The following is a 24,449-nucleotide window of genomic DNA, read 5'->3' as shown; positions in this document are numbered from 1 at the left end:
TTTAACTACTGAATATTTAAAGAAATAGTTTGACGTTTTGGGCTACTGTCCTGTCAGGCAACCAGTGGAGTCTCCAAGAAGTCACTGCACTTTAAATATATATCAGATAACTGACTGAAAAAAATGTAACCTGATCAGACATGATCGCTTATAATTAGTACCTTGATGTTTGATAATGATATTTACAAATATATCAAAGTATTCTTTTAAGTAGGCTATTCATTCATGGTTCAATTTCCCAATTAGTTCTTTAGTTGTGTATACGATTCACATTATAATGGCTCTTCGTTTCTTCCACATCTGTCTGTCGGCCTAAGAGTCACACTCACGTGTCCTCAGTTCTGTGCAGGGTTTGGCTGCTGATGTGGGCTGCACCATGACACTGGGAGATCCAAAATGACCTGCAGGGGTCAGCATGATGGCTTTAAAAAGGGTTAACAAGAGGGGGTCATTTTGGAGTCGCACTGCACACCATGCTTTAATGGGTGAGTGGGTGGGGGGTTTATTAGTATGAAGTCTGATGTGTAAGGTGCCGTCATAACCCTAGTTGTGTAAAAAATAATAATATTTATTTATTTATATATATATATATATATATATATATATATATATATATATATATATATATATATACATATATATATACACATACACAGTGTGTGTGTGTATACATATATATAAATGTGACACTTTACAGGCACAAGCAGCAGCAACATGCAGATTGACAAAGATAAAGCCTAACGACCCTGAATATACCATATACACACACACATATGTATGTGTGTGTACCACACACATACATATACACATGCATACACTGTGTATATGGTATATTCAGGGTCGTTAGGCTTTATGTTTGCCAATCTGCATGTTGCTGCTGCTTGTGCCTGTGAAGTGTCACATTTAATGCCACAAGTGGCAACACTGAGACCCTGAATATACAAATTTACAATATAGAAATCCAGTGGTGGAAGAAGTATTGAGATTGTTTACTTAAGTACTGATACCACACTGTAAAAATACTGCTACATGTAAACGTCCTGCATTGAAAATGTTACTTAAGTAAAAGTATGTAAGTATCATCAGGAAAATGTACCTCAAGTATTGAAAAGTAAAAGTACTCAATGTAGAAAAAGACTCACATTTTAGAAACTGGAAACAAACAAAAAATGGTGAAAAAGAGCATTAAAAGTGTGAAAAAAAGGGTCGAAAGTCTAATCATTTCAGCTGGACTTGTAGGCAGTTATATTGTTGGGTAGTTTCATTTATAATTAAAAAAAAATCAGATTTTATAAACTGCATGTGTTTTGTGTGCAAAACTCTTAATTTGTAAAGTAACTAGTAACTAATGCTGTCAAAATGAATGTAGTGGAGTAAAAAGTACGATATTTCTCTCTGATATGTAGTGGAGTAGAAGTAGAAAGTGGCATGAAAAGAAAAGACTTGAGTGAAGTACAAGTACAACTACCTCAAAATGTGTTCTTGAGTACAGTACTTGAGTAAATGTACTTAGTTACATTCCACCACTGCAGAAATCCTATGCACAAGTTTACAGAACTGGGGTTACGGCAACAAACCTGTACTGACATGCAGCCAGTCCTGATGCAGCAGAGCTGAAGGCAATGCTGGAGGGAGCAGGTCAAGTGGTGAGCCAATCACATGCAGCAATCCAACACCCTAATATACAATGTCTAAATTCTGTGCAATCCTTTTCTACCGCCTCTTTTGTATTACAGCAGTGGAAGTCTCTTTTAAAATGCACACACACGTATTGTATGGTTTTAAATAACTCACAAGTTCACTCATATTTACACAGTATTTCAATTTACACTTATTGCGACGATTTTCCCATTTATTTACTGCTGTTTACTACTACAATATGTTCTTATGAATAACATAATTTAAAAACAGGTTTCTTCAAATATTTCATCTTAAACACTAGCTGAGAGATATGAATATGTAATGTAACCATCAGAGTACATTGGCAGCTGTGTGTATTTTACAGGGACACTTTGTCATTGAGCTTTAAGATCCTAAAAACTAAAACGAGACTTCACTTGTGCCAAACAGCCCAAATTTTCCTTTTTCCCAACAACCATCGGCTGTAAGGAGAACTTCAAATCGGCCCCTGGTCAGTGTTTAGCATGATGTAACATCCATCCATCTAACCAGGTCCCCTTGACCATTTTTCTCTAAAAAGGCAGAGCTAAATCCTAGACCTGCATTCCTACTTTGTTAACTTGTGCCTACTTTTGGTGCATCAGATATCATGTCACATTGTCTTTGAGTCTTTGTGAAGAAGCCTGTTCTATAAATAGGAGGTTGACACTGACAGCTCCAGTTAGCTCAGTGGGATAAGCATCAGACTTTAACATAGACAAAGAGCTTTCGCATCAGCTTCAAGGAGAGCTCCACAATGACACTCCATCAAACGCTGCGCAGTAACAAGCCAGTAATCAAATAACATAAAGTCAAGTGAATTAGGCCAGTCACATGAGGACATGCATTTACGTCTCTGTGGTTTCTGACTTAACAACCAGTCAAGCATCAAAACGGCCTTTCGCCCACTCTTGTGTGTAACTGCACTAACAGCCCTCTGTCAGTATGCCACAGTCTCAGTCTTCAATCTCTGCAATATCGAAATAATCCATTTTCAAATTAACCATCCAATCTGTTTAATTGCTTGCAATTCCTTCTACTGCCAATAATTTCCTCCTTGCTGATTAACAGCCAGTAATTATTCCATACTTATGTTGCACTGGTTGTTTCTCCCCCTTTAAATGTCTGCATTTTGAGATCATCTGTCTTGCTACACTTTGACATGATTCCAACAGCTGTGTGTCTGCCTGGAAGTGGCAATCATCTTGAAAAAAAAAAAACAACAACCTTTTCCCATGGTGTTTACATCTGTTGGCACCAATCACTGGATGAGTAGAAACACAGGCACGGCTGTGGCTCAAACACACACACGCACGCACGCACGCACGCACGCACGCACGCACGCACGCACGCACAGCCACAGCTGTCACTCTATACAGTCTTGACTCAGCACACAGACTTAGTGCAACAACACCCGCCCTCCTCCATCAATCTAAAGTGTGTGGGGTATTAGCCTGTGTTTGTTCACATCGATGTTAATGCAATCACAGAGCTCTTACCTTCCTCTGTGTCCTGCTGATGGAGGAGACAGGAGCATGTAGGAGAAAACAGGGAATGTCAGGAGTTCTTTTTTGGAGAAAATATTAATTGATGCACTGATAATGCAGGCAGACACATTGGTTGTTCGATTGAAAAAAAAAAAATAAATAAACACAGCAAAAAAACTGAACTAAAGAGACAAACTCACGGCTGAAGAAACCATTGCGGTGCAAGAGGAATCCCCCGCATCCACATGCGATGACCAGGCAGACCACCACCACTGCTGCCACCACGGCCGACACGTTGACGTCCTCTGGAGGTGAGAGGGAAATAGAGACTGAGTTATGGTATGTTTTTCATATGCAGCGGTACATACCGGGAGAAAAACTCTCCGTTTTATTTTATTGAAGCAGTAAGTCACAAAGATGCAGTGGAACAGTGGTTACCATACAAACACAAACAGTGAGGCCATATTTCAGTGCAACTCTGCCTAATGCCTTTTCCTGTACTCCAATAACATTTCCTATCATTTATTAAGTGCATAAAATGGTTGTCTGCATTAACCTAGATTACATTACATTACTACAGTACATTCTATAATGTATTAGCTGAAGACCTTTCCTGAGAAAACGGCATCATTTTCGACCATGTAATGTGTGTCAAGAATTGATGCAGTAGCCTTACAAATTATTAAGTTCCCATATTATGGTCATGTCCGTGTTCATACTTGCATGTTGGGTTTCCACTAGAACATGTTTACATGCTTTAATGTTCACAAAACACTTTTTTTTCTTATACTGTCTGTCTAAATATGCATGCATGATTAAATAATATTAAATGACATGGCATTTAACTTTTTATAATATGGGACCTTTAAGTTGCTTTGTAAAGGTGTTTTAGATTTTAGAAGCAGGGTGACATTTTAAGTTTTGTAGGTTTTTCCTCTCCACTGCATCCCTGATTTTCTCCAGCACTGAAAGGTGTGGGGAAGAGGCAGGAAGAAGTGTGGAAACACACAAACACACACACACACACACACACACACACACACACACACACACACACACCTATCGTCATGTGCTTGCCCTCGCACATCTTGGCCGGTCCCACTCCGTTCGAAGCCTGGCAGCTGTATCGACCGGTGTCGTCTTTGGCTACAGCTCTAAACTCCTGCAGAAAAGACAAAGGGAAGAAGAAAACGTTTTTGAGGATAGCTTCAATTTTTTTATTTTAGCATCTGTTCTGCTGGAGTGTCCTTGAGCAACAAACACTACCGACTATCAATCCAAAGAGCGCTTCCAAGAAATTTCAAAAAACTCGGCAGCATAATTTCCACGCTTCTATGATGATACTGCAAGGAGACCGTGTAAACTAGTTCCCACACAGTTCATTTGTCCTTGTTTACCTTATCTGCACAAACACAGACTCACCAGTACTCCTGTGTGTGAGTTGATTAGATAGGTGGCGTTGGCGTGGCGTGGCTGGCTGATTAGCTGGTTGTCCTTGAACCAGGAGTATGTAGCAGGCGGGATGCTCTGCTGGTCCCTACAGCGCAGCTGCACCACTGAGCCTGTCACTGCCGCACTGGGGATTTCGCAGGACGGGGTGTGTGGGGGCACTAGAGTACAGGACAAGGGAAGTGTTACAGAAACATGAGCAAAACCTGTAGAAACAAATCTCCCAAACATTTAAGCTTACATTTTTTTTTTTTTTTTTTTTAATCGTGGTCTTTGAGTCGTACCCAGGACTTTGAGCGTGACGTTGGTCTCGCCCAGGCTGACGGAGTCCTGAGGAGCACTGATCTCACAGCGGTACTCCCCAGCGTCGTCCTGAGTCACCCTTTTCAGCGTCACCGTGGCCCCTTCAATGGTCGCCCGGCCCTCAAAGGGAGCTGAAAGAAAGGACAGGAGGTCAGGAAGATCAAAGAGCAAAGTCTTTCCTGGCTGCGGGCTAAAGCCACTATGTTTAAATCAGTATATTACATTACTGCCACCTAAATATGAGACATTACATCCAGATTATAATATAGCAACAGACTTCATGATATATTATTATTGTTAAACTGTCTATAAAAATGAATTGAATAAGCCCCAGACCTCCAGGAGCCCTTAAAGCCCCAGTTTGTACTATAGTTAAAGAAACTTGGAGACTACAGGGTGCATTTACTGTATGTATCAGCACGCATGTACTGTAACAGCAAATGTGTTGCCCCAGGGTCTCCTAATCGGATAACCCAGCCATTGGGTGGAAGAGTAGGTTTCAGTGGCATGACTTTTCATGAATTTACAAAATGCTTGTTGACATTGTGAAAGCAGTAACTCTTCATTCATGCCACCTTTTAAGCCATCCTTAGCTGTGAATTAAAGCTGACAATGAAGAAGAGGCTTGACATATTTGAGAAAATTGTCAGTCTAAGTGCGCTGTCTTTAAAAGAGACTGACCGGGTGAAAAGCTACTGTATGATTTATTATTTATTTCACCTATTAAATCCACATCCTAAATCACAAAGGAGAGTGATCAAGGATACAGGTTAAGATTTTATGCCTCAACACCACTGACACGTGGACTGTGCTATATTATCTCTTATACTTTATCCATTATTCCTCTCTCACTGGTAGCCACTGGCATGTGGCAAAACCCTTCAAGGCTGGTACTGCAGGCTGATTAAAACAAATGGCCTGTTTGACACTCGTGGGATTAAGAGCAACAAGCTGCTTTATTTTTTATTTTTTTTTTACCTCTGAAGTGTCCATCATAGTACACGAAGGAAACGTCTTTCCCCTTCTTCTTCCACTCGATGCGCGGGTTCTGTTCTTTCTCTGTGTGGAACGTACAGGACAGCACCGCATCTGAAAAAGGGAGCCAATGAGATATTTATGGCAGAATAGCGAAGACTTCAATCAATTGCATTTTTAACTGCTTGGTCTATTTATAGCCTTATGGTTTATTCTGTCAGAGAGAATCAGATAAAGCAACTTCTGAGAGTAAAAAAAAAAAAAAAAAAAAAACCCGCAGTGACAGGGCTGCTTTTTCTGCCTCACCTGAGAACTCGCGCACCTCCACCTTGTGTCTGTTGGTCGCCACGGTAACAGGAACGGAGGGGGAACCTGGTAGTGGTGGAGAAGAAGAGGGGCGGGAGAGTGGGAGATAAAAAAGAGAGGGGTGAGAGCAGTTCAGAACGCAATATTGCTTGTCATCCATTAGGGGGCAAGGTGAATTGGGTAAAGTGCTTCACACTGTCCGCCAACTGCAAGAGGAGAATGCTTAATGGCCGTCTTTGGTCGACTGAGGCAAACACAGCCAGAGTCCTTCTCCAGGAGATTTTAGGCAAGGGCAGGATTACTCCCTCCTCCGCTTTAATCCAGCAGGGTTAAGGAACAGCCCGCCATATGTTAATTTAAACGCAGGTTAGGACACGGTCACCAAGCAGATTTTTTCTCCAGAGGCTTGTCCAGATTAACCTGATGTATGGGGCATTAGCAAAGAGGCAGACAGCACACTGTCCATGTTTCTTTTCCCTGCTGTCTGTGTGTCACTGATATCCAGCCTCCAAACAGGAAGAGGAAGCCAGAGCTGCCCTTCCTGTGTGCTGATTGGTTTATTGGGCAGATTATTTTCTGGTTGTCCTGTTGTTAAACTTGGGTTCAACGGGGTGAAGGTTACTTATGGGGATAACAGGTCACAAACATGCACACAGCAAGAACCGTAAAACACTCTCTGCTGCGGCACGGAAGCCTTTAACATCTCCCAAAAGTTGGCAACTTAAGTAAAGTGAAAAAGTGATTTTTAGATGCACATGCATTTTTGAAATTACATAATAAATGCTGAATGGGCCTCAGGGGTACTTACTCAGAACATTAAGGGCTATAAAAAGAAGTGTAACAAACTTTTAATTCGGCGTAATGAAGATGTCCCCTTCACATATTCCTGGAAGCAAAAAGCTTAATAACGTCCCACAAAACACACTTCTCCTGTCATTGTGGATGATCAAAATCTCACAGTTGTAAAATTACTGTGACCAGTTTCCTGTTTGTCAGTAACTTCCTGTGTGGGCCCCATTGTTAGTGCATTCCTAACTTACAGAAGTTTTCTCCTGTGAAGGGAGAGGCAACAGGGAAGAATGGAGGGCAAGCTGAGACAAAGGGCAGGAAGTGTGGAAAAGAACAGGAAGGCAGCCATGTTGGATGACTATACAAACTGTAGCTTAGACCCAAAGGTCTCCCTCGCTCTTATTTCCACGAAAACTGCTATTTTTAAATTAGTTTTTAAATAAACAACAGCCTATTCAATAATAATGTCATCTGCCAAATGCAGCATAACGCACACTCAAGTTTTTTTTTTTTTTTTTTTTTAAAGCTTTTCCTAAGTTGGCTCAATTTACACACCACCCTCACTTGGTCAAACTTTGAGCTAAGGGAATTAAAACTGCACACACTCCCTCCAGATGTCCCTCTTCCCCTCGCTTTGCCATGTGTTGACTTGCGGCAGTGTAACAGGATTATCGCCGTAGCCTTGGCTCGTGTACCTCGACACCCTCTGAGGAGCATTGTCTCACTAAATGACGAACAAGACGAAGGGGGAGATACAATGAGATTAAAAAGGGACGAGGAGGAACGACAAAGGAGACATGAGCGGCCCTAAGAATAGAATACAAATGAAGTGGAGTGGAGGAGAGGTGGGTGGAGGATGGTGGAGGGGGGCGAGAGATCTGCAGTAGCATGAATAAAAGAGAGAGAGAGCGGGATTGAAGGTGAGGGAGATCCTCTCAGACAGTAGGACTGTGAACGGGAGAAGCTCTTGTCACATAGTGTGACACCAGGCCTGCCGCCACCTTGAAGGGTGTCTCTTTGAGAAAAAAGAAATGTAGCTGGGCTGACAACATGCCCACACTTTACCGCTGCACTGACTGACACACACACATAAAGAAATGAGCAAAGAGGCTCTGCATGCATGCATCCCGCTGCCCCTGTGTCGTGTTCCACTGTGCTCTACTACTATGAACAATGTCAGCTTCAATGGCCTCAATTAACTACAAAGGCATCGAGGCAGACAATGAACACATGGCCTGTTCAGATCATTTCACCACTGCATGGTGGGTAATGTTAACATGGTGCAAGGCCTACTGTACAAGAAGTCATGACGGTTATTCAGATTTAGAGACAAATGTGTGCAAGCATGCAAAAGTTGACCCACTGAGCACTGGATGTCACTTCAGTGTCATGCTTCTATTGTTGCACACATGCAGCGTTTTTTTTGGCTGTATTGCCCAATAAATACATGAATTAAAACAATGCATAAACAGCTTTTAGCATGCATGAGGCAACCAAATTCCATTTTCCATATAACAGATTTGCTAACAGAGTTATTTTAGCTAGTATTAGAGTACAGCCAGCCGAGTGTCGGCACAGTTGGCTGTGAGGACATGAGCCGGACCTGGCCCATGTATGGCTGCCAAATTTGGCTAGGTGTGGTGGTGCACACTGATTTCAGCTCCAGTTAGCAGACAGATTTGGACCACCATTGGCACCTGAAATTAGCTCAAGATTCATGCCAGACTTGGGCTGCTGTCGAGCCGAGTATTTTTGGCCACCTGAGTAGCTAGCAAAATTGAAACGTATATCAACAAAAAATGTCTCAGTAGTTCGCAAAATGAAGATTTGCTATTAGAAAGCTATTTTAGCTAATTGTACCCTCTAGCCAGCAGAGTCAGGCTGATTGTGGCTCAACATCTGCACACATCACTTTGAGGACTGATCCTTGGTCAGGCATTTGTAGTGTGGACTGATTTGGACTGAGAATCAGCTCCAGATAGTAGCACTGGCTGGGCCAGAGTTGGCACTTGGATTTTGCCCAAGATTTAGTCGCGTCACTCATCATGAGTGGGTCCAAGCATGCAGGACTTGGGCCGCTGTTGAGCAGAGCATCTTTGACCACCTGAGTAGCTATCAAAATTTGTGGCCTAATACAATTGTATATTGTGTTAGTTTGACTACACCAAAAATATTTTTGACGAGTATGAATCACAAACTAAAGTGGCTTATATATACTTTTTTTTCATGAGCAGCAGATCTCTATTATTCCTCCAATATGGCATCAGATATGGCCAGTAAGGTAATTAAAATGCTTCTGCGATGGGTCTGTTGTGGCACTGAAGCAAAGAAACATCGAGACAAAGGCTTCAACACAGACAAGCTTACAGACAAAAACACACACGCGCACACACACCTCGTGCGTGGCATCAACATCAACCAAACACTGCGACAGCTCAAACTCACAGTGGGACGGCCTGAGCAAAAATAGAAAGATGGCACGCTCGCTTCTTGGCACGCAGCTTTACTCTCATTACGTGGTCCGTACAGAGTGTTACAGAGACTAGGGTGGGTGTTTCCAGGGCTGGGCCGGGGTCAACAAGCATGGCGCAGTAACAATTAAGGCACTTATTCAAATTAACAGGACAAATGAAAGAGGAAGGGAATGGGCCCATAAGACATATCCTGTCTGGCTGTGTGATGTAGATAACGTGAACGGCACACACGTTTCAAGGGTGTGGGGGTACAGAGAAAAACAGGGAGGACTGTGCGTGTGTGTGTGTGTTCTCCATTTGAACAAAGCCTCTCTGTATGACTGTAACCCTGTGAGCAACAGCTGTCTCAGGCAGACACGGTGTGTGTGTGTGTGTGTGTGTGTGTGTGTGTGTGTGTGTGTGTGTGTGTGTGTGTGTGAGAGGTTGAGATGGGGGATGTTAGGTCTCTTGCCACAGAGACCGACCCAAAACATTTCCTTCTGTTTTTTTTGCGTTTCGTTTTTTAAAAATACACTCCACAGGCATTCATTAGAGCTGAGGCAGATTTGAAGCTGCTCTGTTAAACTGTCGACATCTATCTGTGTGCCAGACGATGAGTGATTTCTGTCGTGTTGTCCATAGCGGACTGGACGCACACATACACCTCTGTGAATTGTGGCCTGACAGGTGGCAAAATGTGGACAACACAGAGTAAAATCTGCATCACTCACTCTAACTGTCTCATCACATCCATCTCACACTGCTGCTGCTCCCCTGGAGTCCTAAAGGCACTTGGACTGCTTTCTCTTACCCATCAGGGAAAGTTAGGTGCCTTTTTGCAATTTAAAGAAAAAGGGTTTTCTCATGTTCATCTCCACTCCTGTTTTCTTATTTCCTTCCGCCCTTCAGTCGCCTGATAAAGTCCCTGCTACGAAAACACCTTATCACGAGAAAAACAGTTTGAAATTTCTGGTGGTACTCCAATTGTTGACCTCATGCACGGATCCGTCACGTCTTCTGCCAAAACGGGTGCCCCCCTGCCACCACCATGTCGCCCACACCCTTTGGTGGCACCCCGCCAAATACAACTTTAGGGCCAACTTGTAGGAAGCCAGTCTGGCTGCATAGTCACCACAGCCCACTCTCACAGAGGGGCTTTAACTGAACTGGGGAATAACACTTAAAATAAAAGTCCAAAATAAGTTTCTTTATACGTTTTTGTATTTAACTTTAAAATGTGTAACTCTGCCACTAAAAGTTTCCCTGCAAATTCACATTTTCTAATATTTTGTTGAAAAAACCCCGAATTAAAACCACTTTTTTGAAAAATAAGAAAAACTGTCTCTCCACGAATCTCTCCAAGAATTAGTCATTTGTTAAAAAAAAAATGATTATTAAGTCTAGAGCACTTAATTAAATGACCATTTTCGCAAATGATAGATCCTAGGAATGAGCTAAAATAATGAAGAAATTATTATAAATAATAAGTGACAAAACCACTTTACTCATCTATTTCCTAAGCTTTATCTCATGGAGAGAAGTATGGAAACACAAATACAGACAGTTAGTTCTCCTGAATGAATAGTTTCCATTTGTCACTTACATTGCATCAGTAAAATAACAATAGGAAGATACAGGGACGTCCCCTCCATTATCGTCCACAACTCTGGCTGAGTCTTGTCTTCCCTGGACGGAGCGAGGAGGCAGATCCCAAGCCACAGCTTTCTTCTCGCACTTGTTCACAACTCTCCAATAATTCATCCAGCTTCCAGGGAATAAACTGTTCTCCAGGGGGAAGCGATCGGTCCGGACCGGCCCGGCGCGGAACGGAGCGAAGCGGCGCTGAGCTGCTGGCAGGGGAGCGGATGAGCGGGACGCACCTCGGGGACTGATCGGTCAGAGACTCCGGTGTCCTGGCTGAGTAGTCTGGCTGTGAACGGCGTGGCTCGGTTACTATGAAAGACGCGGATGAACGTCCTCTCTCCCCCCTCGTGTGTGGTTTCGGCGCTGGTAGAGGTGGAGATGGAGGGAGGGCGGGGTGTGCTTTCAGACGAGCAGGGCGGCGGAGCGCCGAGAGCGCAGCGCCGTGTCCAAGACGCGCACTGCACGACCAAATGGCCACATAACGGGAGTCAACTGGGTATGGCAACAAGGTGTGGCACTCATAGCCCGGCTTTGACCCTAAAGTTTGTTTTTAATATTACTGGATGGCATAAACTGAGCCTACAGATGTATTTGAAAGCCACATTATGGAACATTTAGTCCAAAAGTTTCCTGTTTCTAATGATTTAGGGAGTGATCAGGTGTGGATATATTACAGTTTATCTTTCTGGAAGTCTGTTAATAAGGTCCCTTATATAACCTAATAATACGAGTTTTTAAGTTGTAGCTAATGGCTTTATTTAACAAATAATTTACTAACTTACATATCTGTTATAACGCATTAATAAAAACTTCTGGATTGCCAGGTTGTAAAAAAAAACAACAGCTTATTAAACATGTATTAATGAATTACCAACATGAATAACTACGGTATTACCAGCAGATTGTCTAAACAGCAAAAGCTTTTCTCACAACCTGGCAACCCAAAACATGTTTGTTAATTAAGGTTATACCACTCTATAAATAGTTGATACCAATTAATAGCCACTGAATACAACATTTTTTTAAAAGGGTGCCTTTTTAGAGAGTGTTAGTTATATTGATTGATAACAGGCTGAATTCATATTTTGCGCATTGAAGTGTATCAAGTTTTTTTTATAGTCTCCATGTAAGCACTTAAACAGGCCTCTCAATTTTAGATTGAAGTTGAGTTATCCTACAGCATCCTGCCCTATCAAATTTGCGATTTTTTATTCAGTATTCAGACTACTTCAATCTTGAAGAGGCAAAAGATGACAAAAATACGTTTAGCCATGGATTGAGATGCCGATGTGTTCAAAGCTAAATTTGACAGGTGCAGCCCAAAAGAATAAATAGACAATACGAGATGAAGGGACGGCTCAACACTCTCTCAAGGCCAAAAACAGAAAAGTATTCAGTGCTCATCTCTAGATAACAGAAAATGTAGAATACTATGATTAATTACTTTGCAAAGATGTGTGTCTTTGTCACATTTATTGTTTAGTATTGTTGCAATTCTTTAGTGCAGAAACAGAGAAAACAGACCAAGTCCTGCAGACCAGTGAATTACTAATGACTAAACAAGTGTTAAGACTAACCACTGGATACAACACTAAGACTCTGCCTCAACCCTTGATAAACTTAATAAACACTTCCACTGCTTTCAATCAGTCCTTCCACGGAAAGTAAATCACGGTTGACTTTGTACTGTGCGAGCTCTTCAGCAAAAAAATAGAGAACAGAAACACATTATGAATTCATTTCTAGGAATGCATTATTCCAGAGTGTTTTAGTAGCTATTCAATTTTAATCATGTTTGAGCAGCGGCGGCGCAGACACAGCAGTCATCTTACACATCTCTCAAGCACTACAGCAGCCGGGAATTCAGGGCACCGATTCAAACATCTCAATTGGTGGTGGTGGTGTGACTGTGCTCTAAGTCCGAGGCATATGTCCTTGGGTGTGTCTCACACATTGTCAGAGTGTTGTGTGTTGGTGTGGGGGGTAGTGGTGGCGGTGGTTGGATGCTTGAGTGGGAGCAACAGCTGCACAGCGGCTAAGTTTTCTGGCCTGAGGCTTTGCTCAATCTCCAGCCATCTCCTGATGGGGATTGATACAGTTTGACTGTGATTAAACGCAGGAAAAGAATTTCGCTGTTACAAAACCCACCTTGAATAATCTGAACATGAAAGGGTTTTAATGCTTCCCGTCTTTAACTTCTCTTGCTCGTCCGAAGGCACACACAGTGGCAGAGGCTCGAATGTCAAACGGGGATCTGTAATGTACAACTGGGGGAGGGGAGAGGGGGTAACAGGTCTGGGGGAGCTGCTCAATTGTGTGTATGTCATTGGTGGTCATTAAACATTACCAGCTGTCTGTAACACAAATGTTGGGCTAACAGCACCGTGACATAAACTATAGGTACCACTTTCTCATGAGGCATCCTTCATAAAGTTTTTATAAGTTGTAACTAATGCTTTATAAAAAAAAAAAAAAAGAGGTTAAAGGAGTAGTCTGGGGGAATGAGCTTTCTTGCTGCAAGTAAGTGCATTTCCCAAAATGTTGAATTATTCCTCTTAATAAACATTTTACTAGCTAGAAGCCATATAATAATAATAATATGGATTGCCTGTATGCACCAATTCACATACACACGCAGTTCTGATATCAGCACTGTCCGCATATTCTTTGTATCAAAATCATCTATTTTTTTCATGTTGTAGAGTAGACTTTTGTGTCTCAACACAAGGTTATTTTCATTATCAATTAGTTTGCCAATTAATTCAGATTAAACATGTACTAACCGTCACAATAAAGATCCATCACATCCTCCTTCAGCATGACACTGGCTTTGTCATTTTACATAAAGACTCCATACTCCTATATTAACGATTAACAGTTGTAACAGCAGACTTGATGGCTTTTTTTAGAAAGTGAGAACCCTGGAAACCAAAAGTCATATTTATTAATGGCTTATATCTGACTATTAATGCGTTAGTAAAGAATGATTACCCATTAGTTCTAACTCCTAAAGCTTCTATGAAGAGGTGCTTTATTGGAAAGTGGTACCGGACCAGTGGCAGGGAGGTTGTTGGATGGGAGAAGGCGATCTCTGGCAGAAATCAGGAGTGTTGTGTCTAATGTGTCAAAACGCCCGGAATCCTGAAAGAAAAAGAAAAAAAAAAAAAAAAGAAAAAAAAAAAGAAAAACAACGTGCCTGATGGCTCTAATCCTCAGGCTTGCTCACACTTGACTCCGAACACACTGAGAATTGAGAGCCACCTGTTTGACGAGTGATAGACACAACAGCTGCACTGCTGCCTGACCTTCAGCCAATAGACACGCACCCACTCCGCTGTTGTTAAGCAAACTGCTGACACACATAAGCGCACATCCACGCATTTCCATTTTCGCTCTTCTCCCTCACTCCTACACGCCCGCAATCAGCTGCACTGTTATAAACTGAAGCAACTTCCCCCTCGGGAGTGTTGTAATCTTTCTCTCAATACACACAACGCAAGACTCGTGTTCTCGTACCACAACGGGGTCACAGGACACTTCCATAAGAATGAGATAAGTGGGAATGATTTGTCACATATGTTTTACACATTTATTGAACAAATAATACAATCAGATACGTGTGAAAAGTGTGTATGTGTGTGTTGAAGGTTACACAGAGGTTGTTACTGGCTGGTCCGAGGTGGTGTTGAGTCAGGAGGAGAGAGTCCATTCACTTCTTGCATTCAGTGTTTGGCACCTCGACCTGTGCAAATAAAGACATATGTAAATGAATATGTTAAAAGTTATTTTAACAATTATTACATCCCCTCTCTTACCTCTTTACTCTCTTTGGTAAAGTATAAAATGGCCTAAAAACACATTTTTGAATAATCTTTCTACAGAGATGTTAGAGTGGTGGGAGGCATCTGTTTGTAGCGTGGGCGGCTGCGTTGTAAGCGCCAGCTGGAGGCAGACGGGGGACATGCTTCCCTACTGCCTGCAGCCGGCTCAGAAAAGGCGGCGCCCACGCCTCCCTGCTTTTATAAACAGGTCTCTGTACGCTAGCACAGACAGAGGGTGAAAAAAATAACACAAACCTTTCAACTTTGTAATGTAGTTTATAACACTGCAGCCTTAACAGCATAAAGTTGAATCAATATCTCTTTAAAAAGGTTGATGTGTTGTAGGGCTACTGTACAGGATTGCATTGGATGGTAAGTTGTTCCTGTTATTTTGTCCACCTGGATCTAGCCTTTTTAGGGGAAACACACAACATCTGATCTGATGAGTTTTTGTTAAACAAAACGGTTTCAGGAAGAGTGACAGCGTTTCTACATTTTTGCCAACATATTAATACTTTCAATTCAATTTATTTATAGTATCAAATCATAACAAGAGTTATCTCGAGACACTTTACAGATAGAGTAGGTCTAGACCACACTCTATAATTTACAAAGCCCCAACAATTCTAGTAATTCCCCAATTACCAGAATTACAAACCAGCTGTTCTGATATTCAACTATTTCAAATTTCTTTGACATTTCTCTTTTCCAAACTTATTCTGAAGAGAAAACGAGGGCAAACTGTAATATTGTTAGCAGTTTAAAGACTGGTCGTCAGGTTCAACTTTGACCTACTGCGCTTGCCATCCTTTGCACAGTTTCACATTTCCTGTTTCACCTGCAAATAAAGGGGTTTAGATGATCTTGCTAAACTGTAGGCTTGTTTACAACCCGTCTGATTGTCTGACAATATGGCTGTGCTCCCAGGTCTCTGCAATTACTTAGAAGAGTACAATGTTATAACTGAAAAATATTACAGCCTGCAAATTGAAGTGAAAATATTCTGTACATTGGGTACCAATGAAATACTTACTGGGTACTTACTACTACACCGCGATTTGCTGTAATCTACAGCATCAACTACCTTTTTGAATGTGGTGTTTGAATACCTGACATGAGGGCAGCTTTTCCAAATAAAGTTTATCTATCTAAATTACTCCAAAAAGGGGGCACAGTACAACAATGCACTTGTTCCAAGTTCAGATTCTTCTACAGAAAATGAAAAGGTACATATGAATCTTTCTCCAATTGGTGAAATTTTTAATTTTTTCTAATTTTATTAGTGAAATGATGGTCAACCTACAAATTTAAGTCCCAACTAACTTTCAGTCCAGTTCTCATAGCTGCTTGTTAATGTAGCTTGATATCTCTCGCACAGTTCCCCCATGAATGACAGACAGGCGTTTTATCTGCATGACAAGTAAAGCTGGCGTCTTGTGGTTTTATGGGAAGAATGAAAACATCCATGTGGTCCTAAATTATCTCTGTCTACGTATGTGAGCTGTTGAAGAGAAGGATATCTTGTGCATTACCCTTGGTTTGCCTACATATTGTGAAAACACTGCAGTATAAATGTCCTTCAGAGAGTTTCTGGGCCTGTTTAAGTTTATAGCTCCTCCACTGATAAGCAGTAGTGATTCTGTTAATGCATAGGACAAAGAGGACAGGACAGCATGCTCTCTATACACATCATATACACATGTTCTCTATACACATCATATACACATGCTCTCTATACACATCAGGAATTTTCCCAGTGTGGGATTAATAAAGTCTATCTTATCTTACCATTTACACAGCAAACATTAGTGTGCCAGGTATTATGGAACAGTGTCCTCTAAAACCATAAGAGTGATGTCCAGTAGCTCCTGCAGCAGGCCTGCATGCTAATCCTGTGCTTGTAAAAACTCCAGAAAGTCGTGATCCAACTATCCTCCACTTTTAATGTCGGTCCAACTCTGACATCCATACTTTTGTCTTTAATAAAGTGCTATTTCAATTCCCTGAATAACCCAATGTGAAAATAAAATGTAGGCCACAGAGCACAGTATGTCATCAGTTGCCAAATCAAGTGGATCTATTAATGAGTACTATTTTTTTTTTTTTACATTACGCAATCAGTGATGCACAGAGAATGCCAGAAAGGCTGCAGCAAAATATATTTCGCCTAGATGGCTCCATCCAAAATTAACTCGCAGCCTAGTTTGAATTTGAAGAATTTATGCTTCTCCTTTAGAGTGTAACTTGGTAATGCTCAGACAGAGCCGATTCAACTCTGCATCAATCCGAGCGTCATGATGTACAACACCTAGAATAAGAGCCTTGAACCTGGAAGGATTTAAAAATACTTCCTCCTTGGATCTTAAGTTAGTGTCTGTGTCTTTGATGTCGAGTTCAGAAAACAGCCGTTTGTCCTTCATGAGGAAGATGAGACCTGCCTTTTCCTGAAGACTGCAGCCCACGCTCAGTTTTTGCCAAAATATAAATGCAAAGCAATAAAAATAGCTGTGTTAAATCCTAACCTCTGGCTACTTTGTGAAATCTAAAATGACGGCTGTAGCCAGGGATCGAGCTGGCTAAATGTGGAACAAGCAGTAATTTGGACAAGTATCCATCATCTAGACCAGAACACAGCCCTCCTTTCCTGAGTTGGCCTCAGTGCTTCAGCTTTAAGGTCACTGTTCTTGGATGGCTGTGTGAGGTAAAAAAAAAAAAAATAAATAAATAAATAATTTGCTGTTCTTACCATTTTCTCTGCCCGCTGCCTCAGTTTCCTCCAGACCGTGTGGTGAGCCTGCAGAGAGGAAGACAACGTGATTAGCAGGCACATGTAGACAGTGATAAAGTACTTTTACTGCGCCACACAAAAGGACAAGCTTTGATATTAGGAGAACAATCAAATGTCATGTATAATCTGTTCCACGGCAACAGCGGTTCTATGAACAATCTCGAGGGAAACCGCTGCAGACCGCTAAAGAATCACTTTTAAATTGACTCGGTAATTTAAACCTGCAATTGTCTGAAGAAAAGGTGCCCATATTCACCTTTAATTTGACATTTCTTGTGTCACAGAAATCTAGATATGATCACTTTTCTTGTCCCAATAAAACTTATCTTGGAAATCCATAGAAAAGTATTTTTTAAGTGGGTTAAAATGACTGTTGTACTGGTAAGGTAAAAGTAACCATGTTTTTAAAATACAAGCAACTGTCTCGCATGAAGGTTTTCATGCAAGTCCGATCACAAATACACACAAAAAAAGTAAAAACAAATGAAAAAGCCCAACAAACAGTGTCCGCCTCTGATGTATTTAAGTGCTGTTACGTCACCATATTCCACACACGTCCCTACCTGCAGCTGCAGAGGCAGGGAGAGGCCCTGTGCCCGACGCCGGAGGCCCCAGAGTCCCTGTCCCAGGCTGTGGATGGCCGTCACCTCGTACTGAGAGCACAGGCCTGTCCTGGCCACGAGGGGGCCCGCACTCAGCAGCACATGGTCACCACATCTAAACGATTATGGGAGGTTTAGGTGGGAGATGTGCAAAATACACAACCTCCTGTAGATATACTTAATGTGCCATGTAACCGACACTACACTGGAAACATGTAGGCAGGAAATCAAGGTTTAAACCAAAATGTGTGCGTGAAAAGTCACCTGTGGAGCATCACTGTGCCTTTGGGACTCTGTGCTGCCTTCTGTTCCACCTCTTCCTGTTTACACCTGGAAGACACAGAGAAAAAGCAACAACAGTCATCGTGTGTTTAGTAGGAGTATACTGGGGAGGGACAATACAGGGACAGGAAGCAAAGAGACACAAGGAAAAAGAGGCAAAAGAAGAACAGACGTGTTAAGCGAGATAAAGTAATAAAAACAGTGAAAACAGCGATGAAAGAGTATCAGTGAGCTCAGTAAGGGTGCATACTGACCAAAGAAAGTGATTCACCGCATGGTGTGCGGCGGTGGGAGTGTCACTTAAATGGCCCATTTGTGTGATGTCCTGTTGTGTTTTTTAACACTCCAATGTAGCACAAGTAGATTTGATATATTCACAGTTATTGCTTTCAGTCAGATCTCGACACTTCCGACAGCATTTGAAAACAGTCTTTGGTGTTTTTTGCCCCCAACGTCTCCTTCCAGGCAGCATGGCAATGGTTACGTTTAGGGTTAAGGTTAGGGTTAGCTGCCTGGAAGGCGCCTTGGAGGCAAAAAAACACCATCGAGCTTTGAAAACAGCTTCATTTCACAGAGAAAGAGAGAAAGACAAGAGACGGAGGGACTGTGCTTTGTTGTTGCAGGAAACATACAGCTGTTACACAAACTCCTGGGCAGTTAAGTGATTGTCTTTTGTTTTTTACTCTCATATTGTTTTAAAACTTTCTTGTGGCAGCGATAGAGACAGTGATGTTAACCGTTACTACTGTACGGGACTCTCACACCGCCTCAAAATGGACTGCCAAGTCTGATCGCTGGTTACCACAGGGTAACTTCAGATTGCATTTCTCCAAAAGTTGAATCTGTCTTTCAACTTCTTGCCTAAGGCGGCTGCGTTTTTTCAGCTCCCTTGTGCGGCCCCCACCGCCGCAGCGTAAATGCAACATGAATGGAAAGACGTGCGTTTTCAACGGACGGTCTAAGGACTGCTGAGAGTGTGTGAACCGGCCCAAGGAAGGAGTCAGGCTACCTGCTGTGTGAGAAGATCTCCAGTGCCACAGAGGGTACCACCTCCAGAGGCTCCCATGCCAGGTCCTGGTGGATCAGCTGCTGGGCCCCTCGCGTCAGAGACCGCAACGACTCCTGGAGTGAAAAACAGCCGTGTTGGTTTACAAATCAACTCACTTACACTCACAAAGGATCAGATAGAGTAAGAGATATTAGAGTTCTGTAATCCAAGACAAAGACCAACGGATAAAATCTCTGAATCATTCCTCCCTTGCAACTGCTGGCGACATATAGAGACTCTTCAAAGGTGATAATAACAAGTCACACTCTAGTTTCCTCACACATAAACATGTAAGTAAAGACAAACATTTATATGAGATACTGAACACCCAAGAAGACTAAGAAGACTCTCATTTTTGCCAAAATATGGCTAAAGACAGCATTAGGCAGCGTAATAATAACTGCATTTCGGGCCAAATGATGACTAAGGGGTGGTCTGAGAAGTTTCTTTGTCTTGATTTGTCTTGCCAGCTGAAAATCTTGTCACTATTGGAATCCATTTCAACCAAAACACCAAGTTTAGCTGACCACAGCCTCTGACTTTTGTTAAAGACAAAACTTTAAACAGCTGTCTCAGCTACAATGGACGGACACTTGAGACTCAAAAGATGGATTTGGGGTGGAATATCACTTTAAAGAGAAACTTATCAGCTGAAAATTGTCAGTTTGTGCTGACCTCTAATGGTTAAAATTCTCGTCTTGCTGCAGTAATATAGATGGTGACAGGTGCAACAGAAATAATGGCTTTCAGTTTAGTATAAAGTTACTCTGTCAGGAAGGAAACTTTTTTATGTTAAAGATGTTCTATAGAAGATGATGGAAAAACATCTCAAATACATTTACATCTTTAAAGAACCCCACACACACACACACACACACACACCTCAGAGGGAGTCCATGAGTCCAGCTGAGGGTCGAGCACCACATCACAGCAGAAAGCCCCTGAAGTGACTAAATGGAAACAAATACAAAAAAACTAATTAGCACCAAACCACCTCTCATCAGAATCCAACATGTATGTTCCATTTATGTAAACTAAGAAAATGACCTGCCAGGAATTCTATTAAAATTGGCCTAAATAATTTCACTCAAAATTATATCAAGCCTACCTCAACAGCCAAAGACTGACACTGCATCTAACTTTCAAATCTGTCTCAAAAGTTCCTGGCAGAGACTAATTCTACTGGTCTCTGATGGCTGGTCAGGGTACATTTGGAGAAGCTCCTCTACCTGGCACCTCTGGTGTGTTGAGAAGCTCCACAGTAAAGTCGTCTTTGAAAGCAGTCTCCAGCACCTGGCCTAGCAAGGCAGCACAGGAACGCCAATAGGCCTGAGGGGGAACAAGAGCACACGCTGAAATATGCCAAACCCCTTTCCTTATATCACCTGTTCATTTTCTTAAAGCCATTTGGCTAACTCAGACTGCTAAACCTTCATATGAGCTGAAATTAAGAATACATTTTTACACAGAAACAGGACTGTGAATCTTGTCCCCCATCTCTTCCACTAGAAGAGCTACAAGAGGGGATGTCTTAATGGCTGTTTTTACAGCAGGAACAACTACAGTGACCAATAACTATTTCAATGTACATATGAGTATTGTATTAAGATAGACAGACTTGAAAAAATGTGTCCCTATCATTTAAGGTAACATGTAAAAAGTGGAGTAAAACATCTCACTAAAGCTGGGCCTGCTGTAAAACAGCCATGTAATTTATAAAAACACTACCACGTACTAAAACAAGAAGAAATTATAACATTTACTTATTTCAAAACATTTCCCCTGAAAAATGTATGAAATTCCCTGACTTTTCTCATTTTGTCACTTGTCTAAGAAAGAAAGAAAGAAAGAAAGAAAAAGCAGGAAATACTTAACTCTCCAAGAAAAATCTGAAATCCTTTTAAATAAAATATGTTTTTGTTGTTCCTGTACCTGGTTGACCAGAGTTGGATCACTGTCTTTAAATGTGAGCAGAGTGAGTGAGCAGGAGTGGGTGAGGGGCTGGTGAAGAGACCAAGGTTCCCCGTCCACCAGGGCCAGAGCCGAGTTGATCAGGTGATGCTCTGTCAGATCTGGGGGAAACACAGAGGAGTTCAGCTGAGTGCAAAACTAGGATTTATTTATCACGAATCATGAAGCAATGCATTATTAATACATGCAAATGAAGCTGAGATGTTTAGTTTCTCACAGATTGCGGATTGTGTTACAAACAAAAATGGTTCAAACCCGGCCAAAGTTCAATGAAAGTTTTTAAGTGGTTTTCTTTCTACATTCATCTTGCATCCACACTCCCTTTCACTCACGTCTGGCACAGCTCAGTGGAGTGGACATTCCTCTGTTCATGATAAGCAGTGTACCATCCAGCCCAGGGCCCTGCATGGACACCTCGATCTTCTCGATGCGGGGGTACAGAGCTCTCTGCCTGGCCTGCTCTCTGGAGAAGACGGCATTGCGCTGGCCGCGGACCTCGGTGGCCGGTGTACGCACAGCTGCTGCAGAAGATGCAAAGCCTGTGGAGGGGGAGGATGGATGGATTCAAGCAGAAAAAAAGATAATGCAGGAGGAACAAAGAAACCGAAAGGATAGCAGAGGATTCTCCATCTTCTAATACTAAGTCATGTTGACATGTTATGTGTTAATGGTGTTATTGGTGTAAGCGATGTCATCAGGGTTATCTGGGCTCGAGACTACAATTTCTAACAGAAAGTCTGTGTTTCAAAGTAGGGGTGTGGAACCAAACAAGCTATGGAGTTGCATTATGGGAAGTGTAGGCTATGGTGTTTTTTGGAGCTTGACCCATATTAGATCATTATTTAGCTATATTATTAGATCATAGTCAGGATATACACTTACCTAAAGGATTATTAGGAACACCATACTAATACCGTGTTTGACCCCCTTTTGCCTTCAGAACTGCCTTAATTCTTTGTGGCACTGATTCAACAAGGTGCTGGAAGCATTCTTTAGAAATGTTGGCCCATATTGATAGGATAGCATCCCCCACACCATTACACAACCAGCCTGCCCAGTGGTAACAAGGCATGACGGATCCATGTTCTCATTCTGTTTACGCCAAATTCTGACTCAACCATCTGAATGTCTCAACAGAAATCAAGACTCATCAGACCAGGCAACATTTTTCCATTCTTCAACTGTCCAATTTTGGTGAGCTCGTGCAAATTGTAGCCCCATTTTCCTATTTTTAGTGGAGATGAGTGGTACCCGGTGGGGTCTTCAGCTGGTGTAGCCCATCCGCCTCAAGGTTGTTCGTGTTGTGGCTTCACAAATGCTTTGCTGCATACCTCGGTTGTAACGAGTGGTTATTTGAGTCAAAGTTGATCTTCTATCAGCTTGAATCACTCAGCCCATTCTCCTCTGACCTCTAGCATAAACAAGGCATTAACGCCCACAGGACTGCCGCATACTGGATGTTTTTTCCTTTTTCAGACCATTTTTTGTAAACCCTAGACATGGTTGTGTGTGAAAATCCCAGTAACTGAGCAGATTGTGAAATACTCAGACCAGCCCGTCTGGCACCAACAACCATGCTACGCTCAAAGTTGCTTAGATCACCTCTCTTTCCCATTCTGACATTCAGTTTGGAGTTCAGGAGGTTGGACCACACCCCTAAATGCATTGAAGCAGCGGCCATGTGATTGGTTGATTAGATAATTGCATTAAGGAGAAATTTAACAGGTGTTCCTAATAATCCTTTAGGTGAATGTACATTTGCTTAAACTTTCTAATTCATGTCAGCATATAACATTTTGCACACTTTAAACGTGGTGTTTTAAGGCATTTACAGCCTGATTTTGCTGGCTTTAGGGACATGATGTGTAAAAGCCACTACTTACTTAACATACTGTCATATTTAGACTAAGGTTATGTTTGTGATTATACAGATAGTCAAGTTGAAGTTGAGGCTTTTAAATAATTTTCTTGCAGAGTTAAATATTAATTTTACGCTACTTTGAGAATGTAGCTATAGCTAATGCTGAAAAAAGGCAGCTTGGTAACCGAAATTACTACAGCGTATTAAAGGAGTCTGCTGCGGTATTTGAGACTAAAGACCCGAGTTGATATAGAACCACATGACATCTTGCAACTTTTAGTTTTTACATTACCTGTGTTATGTCAAAGCTGGGTAATATACATTTTTAACGAAAGCCATTTCAAGCTGTTCAGCAGGAAAAACACAGGTGTATTTACTAAAATAAATGATGATGACTTTGTGGGGGTTCTGTGCGTGCTGGAATGGACCTTTTTCACAGCAGACATGTTGACTTGTCATAATAGCAAAAGCACAGCTGAAACTGATAACCTTAACGATGGCTCAATTCCATCAAGTGTCCCAGTAAACTATTTCAGTGAGTCAGCATGCACAATACCAGGGCCTCTCCTAAGTGGAATACAGCCATCATTAATGGTTTTGAATACACCTGTGCTTTTTGAAAATGTCTCTTCATCCTGACTCGAGCAGTATAACTCCTCTTAACCTAGCTAGCTAGCTCACATGCTAATGCTATCCGGTTAATAGTTACTCACGGCGCTGGAGAACTTGACACACGGTCCTGGTCGCCATTGTAAAGAATATTTCTATACCTACATAAAACGACGTATAATGGATACGAAAGGGCAAATGGATAAATGTATGTCACTTATGCCTCCGAGTGAAGGACGCCATGCCTGTTTCGTGTGCAACAATATTTAGGTCCGGGTAGGAACTGGAAGACCAGGCGCTGAAAGGTCCGTGTAGATGACGGTGTGCTGTCAGATGACAGCAGGTGTCGCTGTTGGCAGTCATTTTCAAGTAGGCTAATGTAAAGGAAATCCTGCAAGACTT

General features: G+C 41.9%; 2 protein-coding genes across 8 annotated transcripts in view; both read right to left on the bottom strand.

Annotated features, from left to right (window-relative positions):
• The window catches only part of jam2a (junctional adhesion molecule 2a), a 13,024-nt gene extending 1,496 nt beyond the window's left edge, over nucleotides 1-11,528 (bottom strand). The window contains exons 1-9 of one of the 6 annotated variants that reach the window (XM_035998513.1): nucleotides 11,025-11,528; nucleotides 6,180-6,245; nucleotides 5,877-5,987; nucleotides 4,880-5,029; nucleotides 4,569-4,756; nucleotides 4,206-4,308; nucleotides 3,347-3,451; nucleotides 3,159-3,174; nucleotides 330-401 (exon numbers count right to left, since the gene is read on the bottom strand). In XM_035998513.1, coding sequence (XP_035854406.1) covers nucleotides 330-401; nucleotides 3,159-3,174; nucleotides 3,347-3,451; nucleotides 4,206-4,308; nucleotides 4,569-4,756; nucleotides 4,880-5,029; nucleotides 5,877-5,987; nucleotides 6,180-6,245; nucleotides 11,025-11,073 — 860 coding nt within the window. In that variant the 5' untranslated portion in view covers nucleotides 11,074-11,528. Of the gene's footprint in view, nucleotides 1-329; nucleotides 402-3,158; nucleotides 3,175-3,346; nucleotides 3,452-4,205; nucleotides 4,309-4,568; nucleotides 4,757-4,879; nucleotides 5,030-5,876; nucleotides 5,988-6,179; nucleotides 6,246-10,232; nucleotides 10,252-11,024 lie in introns of those variants that run through there. The other 5 variants (XM_035998511.1, XM_035998512.1, XM_035998514.1 and 2 more) reach the window with 5 other exon arrangements.
• A 3,100-nt stretch (nucleotides 11,529-14,628) lies between these two features.
• On the bottom strand, nucleotides 14,629-24,370 carry mrpl39 (mitochondrial ribosomal protein L39). Of its 2 annotated transcripts, none has more exons than XM_031292043.2 (10): nucleotides 24,152-24,370; nucleotides 21,910-22,116; nucleotides 21,539-21,678; nucleotides 20,836-20,935; nucleotides 20,489-20,556; nucleotides 19,568-19,680; nucleotides 18,541-18,606; nucleotides 18,238-18,391; nucleotides 17,620-17,680; nucleotides 14,629-14,789 (listed from the first exon to the last, which is right to left on the bottom strand). In XM_031292043.2, the coding sequence occupies exons 1-10, from the start codon at nucleotides 24,186-24,188 to the stop codon at nucleotides 14,728-14,730; spliced, it is 1,008 nt and encodes a 335-aa protein (XP_031147903.1). In that variant the 5' UTR covers nucleotides 24,189-24,370; the 3' UTR covers nucleotides 14,629-14,727. The 2 variants fall into 2 exon arrangements, with proteins under 2 accessions (XP_031147903.1, XP_031147902.1); XM_031292042.2 differs by having other exon boundaries at nucleotides 14,629-14,807; nucleotides 17,633-17,680.
• Between the last annotated feature and the right edge of the window lie 79 nt (nucleotides 24,371-24,449).

This window comes from Sander lucioperca, chromosome 24 (genome assembly GCF_008315115.2).
Source record: "Sander lucioperca isolate FBNREF2018 chromosome 24, SLUC_FBN_1.2, whole genome shotgun sequence".
Classification (NCBI taxonomy): Eukaryota; Metazoa; Chordata; class Actinopteri; order Perciformes; family Percidae; genus Sander; species Sander lucioperca.
The sequence above is the reverse complement of the archived record's forward strand: the minus strand, read 5'-3'. Positions and strand labels throughout refer to the sequence as shown.